Genomic DNA, 12,886 nt, shown 5'->3' on the forward strand with positions numbered 1-12,886 from the left:
AAAAGTATATTTTTAAACATAATAACGGGCAGTAAATGGAAATACCGGACTGTCCGGTCATTACCGGACACCTGGCAACCCTAGCCTTTACTTATATCAAAGGTTTTATTATGAGATTTAAATGTACACATGGCCTTGTGCATTTTAATTCATCGCTGGATCTGGATCAGCTGTGAACTCCTCTGCTGGTCTGTGAATACCTGCACTTAGTGCGTTTGCACGCAGGCTGGAGGAGGGACATCCAATTCTCTTGGACTACAATCCAGACCGTAGTGACAAATAGCAACAAGTCCAGTATCGAGTTTGGCCAAACTCTAACTTGGAAATAGTAAATTTCACCGGGATGGATGGTTCAGTTCAGTTCAGACTGGCAGTGTTTTCTACGCGTTTCACCCGCAATCTTGATAAAGCCCCAGTTGCGGGTGAAACGCGTAGAAAACACTGCCAGTCTGAACTGAACTGAACCATCTATACCAGTGATTCACTATTTCCAAGTTAGAGTTATATATATATATATATAGAAATGCTGGGACTTGCGTTATCAGAGCGCTGAGGGAACGCCCATCGCTGAGCTTTGAAGTCTTCACAAAATGCTCCAAGCGAGCTCTGAAACGCTTGGATCTCTTGCCGAACGTGGCTACTGTGGTACTGTGGTCTTCTCTTACTGAAGTTTAGCAGTGTGAGGTCAGGTGTCAAGTAAGGGAATAGTAAGGGCATTTGTAACATGTTTAATTTCCCTCATGTATATACTGAGGCTTTGCTTAGCAGGGGCTTAACACATAAGGCTCTTCATGTGCTGGGACTGGAATTCACAGAACATACAACATACAACATAGAACATACAAAAAATACAAATATACTGGAGCATTTCTATGTCTACTGCCCACAATCACTGCAGCGGCAAAGATAAAAACATGCTCATAAAATGTCATCCACTTGTGATACTTTCAATAGTGTCTTAACAAGTCCTCAACATAGCTACATATATTATTCTCAGCAGCGCTATTGAGGTTATATCACTGTCTAATTTCAGCCTGTGTAACTTATATATAAACTAGGATGCTTTGTGGTATCCTGCTATACAGATGCTAAACGGTTAATAATTTAACCCTTGCAGACTTGCAGGCTTATTTTGTTACATAGTAACATAGCAGATGAGGCTGAAAGACAGAAGTCCACTGAGTTCAACCTATACAGATCCTACCTCATTTTAATAATGTGATAGGGGTTATGTTCCTCATTAAAATATACATAACCATTGTGTCCACCTTATGAAACTATCCTTATCTTTCCAATACTCACCCATCTCTCTAAACAAATACAAAACTCATCACCCATTTTATGGTACCCTTTACCACACCCTTTATGGAAGTGTAAAACAGATAGAACCATGATAGAAAATGGGTAAAACAAAAGTATATTTTTAAACATAATAACGGGCAGTAAATGGAAATACCGGACTGTCCGGTCATTACCGGACACCTGGCAACCCTAGCCTTTACACATGTCAAAGGTTTTATTATGAGATTTAAATGTACACATGGCCTTGTGCATTTTAATTCTGTTTATACATTAAAGTTACATGAAAGTCACAATTAAAGGGATAGAGAGGTCAAAATTGAAATGTGCATGAGTGCATTTCAATTTAAAATATAAGCATTTTTGCAGTATACTTCCATTAGAAAAACATGCTTTTAGTATGTTATTACTGTTTTCCAGTGGCATATGCCCATATCATGTGAGGGCCCGAGCACCAGTATTCCAGCACAACAACTCAGATGGTCAGTGGGGGCTTACACGACACAAACAACGTCTTCACAGACACAATACACACCACCAGCAGCTCTCTGAGCAGTCAGGGTGTTTGATTACTGGAACACAACAAATAAACAAACACCAGAAGAATCAGATGTATCACAAAAGTTTTAAGTGTATGTTCACATGGTGTAGGATTTAAAACAGTTTTTTTTAATATTTACAAGTGGATGTACACCAATTACCCCATGTATTGTGTAACCTTCTGTATAGCCTTCTAACCCCATGTATTGTGTAACCTTCTGTATAGCCTTCTAACCCCATGTATTGTGTAACCTTCTGTATAGCCTTCTAACCCCATGTATTGTGTAACCTTCTGTATAGCCTTCTAACCCCATGTATTGTGTAACCTTCTGTATAGCCTTCTAACCCCATGTATTGTGTAACCTTCTTTATAGCCTTCTAACCCCATGTATTGTGCAACCTTCTGTATAGCCTTCTAACCCCATGTATTGTGTAACCTTCTGTATAGCCTTCTAACCCCATGTATTGTGTAACCTTCTGTATAGCCTTCTAACCCCATGTATTGTGTAACCTTCTGTATAGCCTTCTAACCCCATGTATTGTGTAACCTTCTGTATAGCCTTCTAACCCCATGTATTGTGCAACCTTCTGTATAGCCTTCTAACCCCTAATCCATCTCTATTCATTTCTATTAATTTATGTATTTGCTTCCATTCCCCTACAGTGGGAATAATTATTTTCATCTTCATCTCTATATTCTTGGTGACCCTCTCTGTGAGATTTGGACAAAATTACAATGTTGCTTGCTCCCCTCTAGGTGCACTGTCTTATGCTGACATTGGTACAACCATTAAGAAGTCAGGAGGACATTACATCTATCTGTTGGAGACACTTGGTCCTTTACCTGCTTTCCTGCGACTCTGGGCTGAATTTGTCATGATTCGGTGAGATTTGCAACCATTTGTAATATTCATATTTAACGGGATTTATTTCTGTATAACCTCCTGCTTTCAGTATACAAAATCTGTCTGTTATTCTTACATAGTTCATTACTTAATGATCTGCTTTCCATATCTATCTATAACTTAGAATAAATGCTTTAATTTTCAAGTGCAAATAAAAAAATGTATTAACAATTAGGTGATCAAAAATAAAGAATTAAAAAAAGAACTTGCTGTATTGTGATATATGCTTGTATATCTATTTTACATTAACATTATAATATATAGAAATATATATTTAATAATAAAAAGTACATTATTTTCTATGTGAAGAACATTGGAATGTAAAATATGCGTAACGTGAATTCGGGTTTGCTATTTAGGACTAACACAGTTGGGTCTTTAATACGCATTATTGAAATATTAAAAATAAAATATTTTTAAAAATAATAAAAATTATTACAAATTATTATACATATTGTAAAATATTCTAAATAATCCATATATATATATTACAGTATGTATAATAATTTTTTATAATTTTTTTTTTTAAATTATTTTATATTTAATCTTTCCATCTAAAGGGGAGGAGAGTCCACGGCTTCATTCATTACTATTGGGAATTAAGAACCTGGCCACCAGGAGGAGGCAAAGACACCCCAGCCAAAGGCTTAAATACCTCCCCCACTTCCCTTATCCCCCAGTCATTCTTTGCCTTTCATCACAGGAGGATGGCAAAGGAGTGCCAGAGTTTCGGAGTTTTCTCTTATGGAAGGTATTACTCTTCGCAGTGGGACTGGAGTTTTAAGTAGTCCTGTCAGTCTCTCAGTGAGGGCCTGGGCGAATGTTAGAGTCCGGAGATGCAGGGAGAGTCTTTCTGCAAAACCATCCTTACTCATATTAACAGCTCCATAAGCAGTCAGCGTTGACAAGTTTCGCTGCCTGCTTTCTCCACTCATGTCCATGTCAGGAGCGACGCTACTAAACTGTCACACTTAAAGGGCCGTGTTCCTGTTCCATGGCATAGATTCTGGTAAGATTGTTTAATTTTTTATTAATGATGATACTGATGGTAACATAGAAGACAGGGTCACAGTGTGGCGCCTTTTTATCTTTACAGAATCAAGAGTTAATATTCCTGGAAGGGGATTATTGAATAGGGGGAGTTTATACATAATATTGTTTATTGTGTCATTGCTGCGATATATGCGAGATGAGGCTCTGGCAATGTATGGAACTTTGTCATGTTCTGTCTCAGGATATCATGTGAGAGCCTCATTGACTGGAACAGTTGCTTTAAAGGAAGATTAGTAGAAGCCATACTGATTGAAAATGATAACAAATTTATTTAAACAACAAAATACTTTGTTTAAGCAAATACTTGCAGAATATTTAAATATGCTACTCAGGTATGTTAAGACCACATACAGCAGGAGTGAAAATAAACAAAACTAGTAAGCAGAGATGCAGATTCAAAAAGGAAAGTCTTTCTCCTGGTAATAACTGAAATGTGAGATTTGCACAAGACAGAAAACAACTTGTAAACAGGTAGCAGGTTTAAAGGTAAAGTCTTTCTCCTGGTAATTGCTGAGTGCAGGAATTGCACAAGGCAGGAAACAAACTTGTGAACTGGTAACAGGTTTAAAGGTAAAGTCTTTCTCCTGGTTATAGCTGAGTGCAGGAATTGCATAAGGCAGGAAACAAACTTGTGAACTGGTAACAGTTTTAAGGGTAAAGTCTTTCTCCTGGTTAGCTGAGTGTAGGAATTGCACAAGGCAGGAAACAAACTTGAACTGGTAACAGGTTTAAACGTAAAGTCTTTCTCCTGGTTATAGCTGAGTGCAGGAATTGCACAAGGCAGGAAACAAACTTGTGAACTGGTAACAGGTTTAAAGATAAAGTCTTCTCCTGGTTATAGCTGAGTGTAGGAATTGCACAAGGCAGAAAACAAACTTATGAACTGCTAACAGGTTTAAAGGTAAAGTCTTTCTCCTGGTTATAGCTGAGTGCAGGAAATGCACAAGGCAGGATACAAACTTGTAGATTGGTAACAGGTTTAAAGGTAAAGGCTTTCTCCTGGTAATACCTTGTAAACAGGTGCAAAAGGTGAAATCTTTCTCCAAAGAAGTACAGGAAACAGGTTCTGACTTGACAAAACAGATCCAATGTGAAGACACTAATGCAGACTAAAAGCCATCCTTAAATAGGGAGGTTTTGCACAGGGTTGGTTCTGATTAATTCCAGAATTGAGAACACCTGTGTGTTGCACAGGTGTAATAACACATAAGGCAAATAGTTATTTATCAGATCTTTTAAGATCCATGCTATTGCTAGAACTGGCTGTGGCTCAACATGTAAGCAAACAGAAATAGCAGCCACAGGTTCAAATCCCCACATAGACCTTCTTAGCAGAATGCCTCCCAGACCTTTTCTTTTTCTTTTTAGACTGGAGGCTTGGTTCATGACAGATGCCCCCTCCAAAGAGCGCACTCTGGGCGCTCAAAGCCTGTTGAAACATCTGAAGGTGGGATTTACGGACAAGTGTTCCATTTGAAGCCCTAATACAATCAGATGGAATTGATTCTTCGCTTGGAACAGCTGCCTGAGATTGGGGACCCTTAGCAGATATCCCTGTAGGCATAACAAGAGCTGAAAATCCAAGACAGTTTTTATTTAGAGGTTCCTGATTATACCCAGCAGCTTGCAATGGACTGGCTGATGGGTAGAGTACCTCCGGGTAAGGTATGACCTCTCCTTCAGAGTCCAGGAATCCATTTTCTGTGTCATTTATATCCAATTCAACCATCTCATCCAATTCTTTCTCAGTCAATGAGTAGCTGGGTGAAGGTGGTGCAGGGAGGTGTGTAACTTTAGATTTATCAGGGTCTGATTCAGCTGGAAGATTTGTCACTTTTATGTCTGATGAGTGACTATTGTTAGATGGATCTCCAACCAGGGCAGAAACAAGGTAATGTGCAGGATTTCCAGGAGGTGTTTTTGCAGAGTTCCCCAATGTGGTAGATGCAGAAACAGAGGCAGTGGCATAGGTAGTGGATGTTGTTGAAGTTGTACTGCCAACAACCATCTGTTTCAAATCAGGTACCATTTCTTGAAGAGTGTTAGAAACGGTTGCTTGTAGAATAGATGTATTCTCCATAGCTGGGTCATCTCCAGGGGTATCATACAGTTTGCTAGTGGAAGTATAATTTGTTCCCTTAACATCAGAGTCCATTTTAAACTTGGCTGTATCTCGACTTGATCCTCTAGGAGGTCTTACTGGACACCCTGTGATGCGGTGACCAGGTCCCCCACAATAGAAACAGAGGTTAAGTTGTCTTCGCCGAATTTTCTCCTCTTCTGTTAAGGGTTCTTTAAAACCTTTCCTTGTTTGGGAGGTAACTTTAGACAAGGTTTCGGTTGGGAGAGATAACATTTCCACCAGCTCCATAAAGTTAATGAGTATGTCCTTAATAAACTTTAACACTGAATCCAATACAGCAATAATCCCAGAGGGCTCTCTTTTGGGGTCTTCACATTCTGTCATGTTCTGTCTCAGGATATCATGTGAGAGCCTCATTAACTGGAACAGTTGCTTTAAAGCAAGATTAGTAGAAGCCATACTGATTGAAAATGATAACAAATTTATTTAAACAACAAAATACTTTGTTTAAGCAAATACTTGCAGAATATTTAAATATGCTACTCAGGTATGTTAAGAACACATACAGCAGGAGTGAAAATAAACAAAACTAGTAAGCAGAGATGCAGATTCAAAAAGGAAAGTCTTTCTCCTGGTAATAACTGAAATGTGAGATTTGCACAAGACAGAAAACAACTTGTAAACAGGTAGCAGGTTTAAAGGTAAAGTCTTTCTCCTGATAATTGCTGAGTGCAGGAATTGCACAAGGCAGGAAACAAACTTGTGAACTGGTAACAGGTTTAAAGGTAAAGTCTTTCTCCTGGTTATAGCTGAGTGCAGGAATTGCATAAGGCAGGAAACAAACTTGAACTGGTAACAGGTTTAAAGGTAAAGTCTTCTCCTGGTTATAGCTGAGTGTAGGAATTGCACAAGGCAGAAAACAAACTTATGAACTGCTAACAGGTTTAAAGGTAAAGTCTTTCTCCTGGTTATAGCTGAGTGCAGGAAATGCACAAGGCAGGATACAAACTTGTAGATTGGTAACAGGTTTAAAGGTAAAGGCTTTCTCCTGGTAATACCTTGTAAACAGGTGCAAAAGGTGAAATCTTTCTCCAAAGAAGTACAGGAAACAGGTTCTGACTTGACAAAACAGATCCAATGTGAAGACACTAATGCAGACTAAAAGCCATCCTTAAATAGGGAGGTTTTGCACAGGGTTGGTTCTGATTAATTCCAGAATTGAGAACACCTGTGTGTTGCACAGGTGTAATAACACATAAGGCAAATAGTTATTTATCAGATCTTTTAAGATCCATGCTATTGCTAGAACTGGCTGTGGCTCAACATGTAAGCAAACAGAAATAGCAGCCACAGGTTCAAATCCCCACATAGACCTTCTTAGCAGAATGCCTCCCAGACCTTTTCTTTTTCTTTTTAGACTGGAGGCTTGGTTCATGACAGATGCCCCCTCCAAAGAGCGCACTCCGGGCGCTCAAAGCCTGTTGAAACATCTGAAGGTGGGATTTACGGACAAGTGTTCCATTTGAAGCCCTAATACAATCAGATGGAATTGATTCTTCGCTTGGAACAGCTGCCTGAGATTGGGGACCCTTAGCAGATATCCCTGTAGGCATAACAAGAGCTGAAAATCCAAGACAGTTTTGATTTAGAGGCTCCTGATTATACCCAGCAGCTTGCAATGGACTGGCTGATGGGTAGAGTACCTCCGGGTAAGGTATGACCTCTCCTTCAGAGTCCAGGAATTCATTTTCTGTGTCATTTATATCCAATTCAACCATCTCATCCAATTCTTTCTCAGTCAATGAGTAGCTGGGTGAAGGTGGTGCAGGGAGGTGTGTAACTTTAGATTTATCAGGGTCTGATTCAGCTGGAAGATTTGTCACTTTTATGTCTGATGAGTGACTATTGTTAGATGGATCTCCAACCAGGGCAGAAACAAGGTAATGTGCAGGATTTCCAGGAGGTGTTTTTGCAGAGTTCCCCAATGTGGTAGATGCAGAAACAGAGGCAGTGGCATAGGTAGTGGATGTTGTTGAAGTTGTACTGCCAACAACCATCTGTTTCAAATCAGGTACCATTTCTTGAAGCGTGTTAGAAACGGTTGCTTGTAGAATAGATGTATTCTCCATAGCTGGGTCATCTCCAGGGGTATCATACAGTTTGCTAGTGGAAGTATAATTTGTTCCCTTAACATCAGAGTCCATTTTAAACTTGGCTGTATCTCGACTTGATCCTCTAGGAGGTCTTACTGGACACCCTGTGATGCGGTGACCAGGTCCCCCACAATAGAAACAGAGGTTAAGTTGTCTTCGCCGAATTTTCTCCTCTTCTGTTAAGGGTTCTTTAAAACCTTTCCTTGTTTGGGAGGTAACTTTAGACAAGGTTTCGGTTGGGAGAGATAACATTTCCACCAGCTCCATAAAGTTAATGAGTATGTCCTTAATAAACTTTAACACTGAATCCAATACAGCAATAATCCCAGAGGGCTCTCTTTTGGGGTCTTCACATTCTGTCATGTTCTGTCTCAGGATATCATGTGAAAGCCTCATTAACTGGAACAGTTGCTTTAAAGGAAGATTAGTAGAAGCCATACTGATTGAAAATGATAACAAATTTATTTAAACAACAAAATACTTTGTTTAAGCAAATACTTGCAGAATATTTAAATATGCTACTCAGGTATGTTAAGACCACATACAGCAGGAGTGAAAATAATCAAAACTAGTAAGCAGAGATGCAGATTCAAAAAGGAAAGTCTTTCTCCTGGTAATAACTGAAATGTGAGATTTGCACAAGACAGAAAACAACTTGTAAACAGGTAGCAGGTTTAAAGGTAAAGTCTTTCTCCTGATAATTGCTGAGTGCAGGAATTGCACAAGGCAGGAAACAAACTTGTGAACTGGTAACAGGTTTAAAGGTAAAGTCTTTCTCCTGGTTATAGCTGAGTGCAGGAATTGCATAAGGCAGGAAACAAACTTGTGAACTGGTAACAGGTTTAAAGGTAAAGTCTTTCTCCTGGTTAGCTGAGTGCAGGAATTGCACAAGGCAGGAAACAAACTTGAACTGGTAACAGGTTTAAAGGTAAAGTCTTTCTCCTGGTTATAGCTGAGTGCAGGAATTGCACAAGGCAGGAAACAAACTTGTGAACTGGTAACAGGTTTAAAGATAAAGTCTTCTCCTGGTTATAGCTGAGTGTAGGAATTGCACAAGGCAGAAAACAAACTTATGAACTGCTAACAGGTTTAAAGGTAAAGTCTTTCTCCTGGTTATAGCTGAGTGCAGGAAATGCACAAGGCAGGATACAAACTTGTAGATTGGTAACAGGTTTAAAGGTAAAGGCTTTCTCCTGGTAATACCTTATAAACAGGTGCAAAAGGTGAAATCTTTCTCCAATGAAGTACAGGAAACAGGTTCTGACTTGACAAAACAGATCCAATGTGAAGACACTAATGCAGACTAAAAGCCATCCTTAAATAGGGAGGTTTTGCACAGGGTTGGTTCTGATTAATTCCAGAATTGAGAACACCTGTGTGTTGCACAGGTGTAATAACACATAAGGCAAATAGTTATTTATCAGATCTTTTAAGATCCATGCTATCGCTAGAACTGGCTGTGGCTCAACATGTAAGCAAACAGAAATAGCAACCACAGAGCCACAGGTTCAAATCCCCACACAGACCTTCTTAGCAGAATGCCTCCCAGACCTTTTCTTTTTAGACTGGAGGCTTGGTTCATGACAAACTTTCAGGTGGCTTGTGGGAATCTTGCGTGGCCATTTTTGGCACGGTTTTCCCTAGTGCAGGGGTGGTCTTGCCAGATCTGTTGATCTGTGGCGTAGGAGATATAGCTGTTTCTGTAGTCCGGGTCCTAGGAGGTGGTGAGTGCCCCGACCATTGGTGGTATAAAGGTGCCTTTTTGTAAATTAAGTTAGTCTTCCCATAAACCCAAGCGATGGAGGACTTTGACGTGCTAGAGGGCTCTCCCTCCTTAACAAAGTGTCATTCCTGTGTTTATTGTGAGGAGCTTCTGGTAGATCAGCCTGCTCAACTATGTTCCACATGCCTTGATAAAGTTACAACATCTAAATGTAAACGGAGCGTGCGTTCCCTGCATTCCTCTCCGATTGCACATGCAGCACCCCAGGGTCCAACCGTTACTCCTTTGGGAGAGATTCATTGGCCCTCAAACTTTGCGGACCAACTGGAATTGGCGGTTTCTAAAGTGATCAATGCCTTACCATGTTCTGCTAAGCGCAAGTGTAGGGTGTATCATGGCGGTTTAACCCAGGGTTTGTCCTTGCCGATGGCAGATCCAGAGGCTCTATATGAGGTCGAGGCCCACTCCAACTCTTTGGAGGAGGCCCATTCTGGGTCGGAGTCCGTGTCATCTAAGCCTCCTGCTGCGGAGGAGCCTGGTTATAAGTTTAGGATGGAAAATTTGCGTTTTCTGCTGCGACAGGTTCTTGCTACTCTGGAGGTTCAGGAACCTAAGATCCCGGAGGAACCTGCGATTCCTAAGCTTGACAAGATGTACAAGGACAGGGTGGTGTCTCAGACTTTCCCAGTTCCCGTTAAGATGGCAAATATTATTAAGAATGAATGGGAGCGATTAGGGTCTCCCTTTTCCCCTTCTTCTTTTTTAAAAAACTGTTTCCCATTCTGTACTCTCAGCTTGAGCTGTGGGGGACCATTCCCAAGGTGGATGGGGCTATCTCTACGCTCAAGAGGCGGACGACTATTCCCCTCGAGGATAGTTCGTTGTTTAAGGAGCCCATGGATAAAAAGCTGGAAAACATGTTGAGAAAGATGTTTTAGCACACAGGGTTTGTTTTTCAGCCTGCAGCGGCCGTTGCGGAGGTCGCCGGAGCTGCGGCATATTGGTGCGAATCCCTGTGTGAAATGGTCGAAGGGGAGACATCCATCAACAAGATACAGGAGAAGATTAAGGCGCTGAGGGTCGCCAATTCTTTCATCTGTGATGCCAATATGCAAATTATTCACCTGAATGCTAAGGTATCAGGTTTTTCGGGTTTTAGCACGCAGGGCTCTGTGGCTAAAATCTTGGTCTGCGGACATGACCTCCAAGTTGAGGCTGTTGTCCCTCCCTTTTCATGGAAAGATCCTGTTCGGTCAAGGATTGGATTCGATCATATCCACGGTTACGGGAGTTAACCCGCCGTGAAAGCGAACCAGTCCAAGGGAACTTGGAAACTGGCTCATTCTTGGGAACAATTCTAAGCAGAGCAAGAAGCCTGATGAGACTAAATCGGCATGAAGACAGGTTTCACAGGAGGAATCTGCCCTCAGGCGGATTGGATCTGAACCCTATCCTGTAGCCCTGAGAGACAACTTCTAGAACCCAGGAGTCCTGAAGGTCCTGCAACCATGCATCTGGATATTTCTAAATGCAGCAATTTGATTTTTGTGATGTGAATATAACACACTCCCAACTTCTTACTGCAAATTGGCAAATTAGTGGACCCAAAATGTAATCTACCAAAGTATAGGGTCAATCCTGTTAATCATATTCACCTTAAGTCACAAAAGAGGACTTTACCTTGGCTCTAAATGGGTAAAAGCATTTATACAATCAGCTCTGATTTGTTAGTCAGGAACAGGATGTGGCTTTAAAAGCTTACAAGGTTTCACCGACCAGCCACACCTATAACATTTTGTTATTGTGATGCTCTTGTTCAAATCCCTATTTTTGGGGCAAAGGATAAAAAGTTGTGTTGGTCTTTCTTCCCTGCCCAATTTTTGTCTCTCCTCTTTCTCCTACTTAGCTTTGTCCACAGGGACAGGTCCTGGCTGCCCAATCACCACGTTCATCACTGCCTTCATGCCATATAGGGAATTCAAAATTTTCTCAATCCACAAATATTTTTCAAAATTTGATAATAAAAGGGATTTTGTCTGTTGAGTGCTGAGTGACACAGATTAAATGCCTGAGTCACTATGAGTGCTGGTGATCACCCAGGGCTCTGAATTTTGCCAGTGACTTGGTAAATTGACCTTCCTTTTTCTGGTTTGAAAGTGCAGTCCATTTTCTTAGTTTATTTTCTGCCTAGGAAAATTACAAAAGCCAGTGTCATCCTTGTTTGTATGGTTTTCTTTTGTTGGAATCTGTCATGTGTTGCTGTAGTTTATAGATCACAGGTGGGAAGAGACTGATTTCCATCTGTCGTAATGTAATAAATATCTTCCCCTACCAAGAGTTGTACTGCCTACCATAGGCACACTATGAGGGTTAGTGTTAGATGCTAAAATGACCAGTTCAGAATACAAAAAAGAAAAAAGTAGCATCCTTAAAGGGACAGTCTAGTCAAAATTAAACTTTCATGATACAGATAGAGCATGCAATTTTAAGTAACTTTCTAATTTACTTCTATAATCCTTTTTTATTCATTCTCTTAGTATTTTTATTTGAAAAGCAGGATTGCAAGCTTACGAGCTGGCCCATCTTTGGTTCAACACCCTGGATAGCGCTTGCTGATTGATGGCTGCATTTAGCCATCAATCAGCATGCGCTACCCAGGAGCTGAACCAAAGGTGGGCTGGCACGTAAACTTACATTCCTGCTTTTCCAAATAAAGATACTAAGAGAACGAAGAAAAAGTTATTATAGGAGTAAATTAGAAAGTTGCTTAAAATTGTATGCTCTATCTGAATCATGAAATACAAATATTTGGGCTCAGTGTCCCTATAAGCACCCTCAAATTACCTATATAATGCCAATCACTATGATAACTCCCAACCAAGTTGGGCAGAAGAAATAAAACAACTTTTAATTACACATCAGAACAAAAATGTTAAAAACACTTAAAAATCCACAATCTGTGCTAAGATCCAGGGAATCAGTATCTAATAATCAAGCACAATAATACAAACTATTAGGCAAGCACAACATGTGTAACTATCCTCATCATTCACTAATGCAACAGCTGCCTCTTCTAATAACCGTCAGTGTCTCTTATAAATATATCAGGGATAGCAATCTTGCTTTCCTC

At 40.3% G+C, this 12,886-nt stretch overlaps 1 protein-coding gene across 1 annotated transcript in view; it reads left to right on the forward strand.

Moving 5' to 3' along the window:
* The window catches only part of LOC128664237 (cystine/glutamate transporter), a 170,310-nt gene that overhangs the window by 18,869 nt on the left and 138,555 nt on the right, over positions 1-12,886 (forward strand). Inside the window, exon 2 of the mRNA XM_053719028.1 lies at positions 2,597-2,723. Coding sequence (XP_053575003.1) covers positions 2,597-2,723 — 127 coding nt within the window. The remainder of the gene's footprint in view (positions 1-2,596; positions 2,724-12,886) is intronic.

Source organism: Bombina bombina, chromosome 6 (assembly GCF_027579735.1).
Source record: "Bombina bombina isolate aBomBom1 chromosome 6, aBomBom1.pri, whole genome shotgun sequence".
In the NCBI taxonomy this organism is placed as follows: Eukaryota; Metazoa; Chordata; class Amphibia; order Anura; family Bombinatoridae; genus Bombina; species Bombina bombina.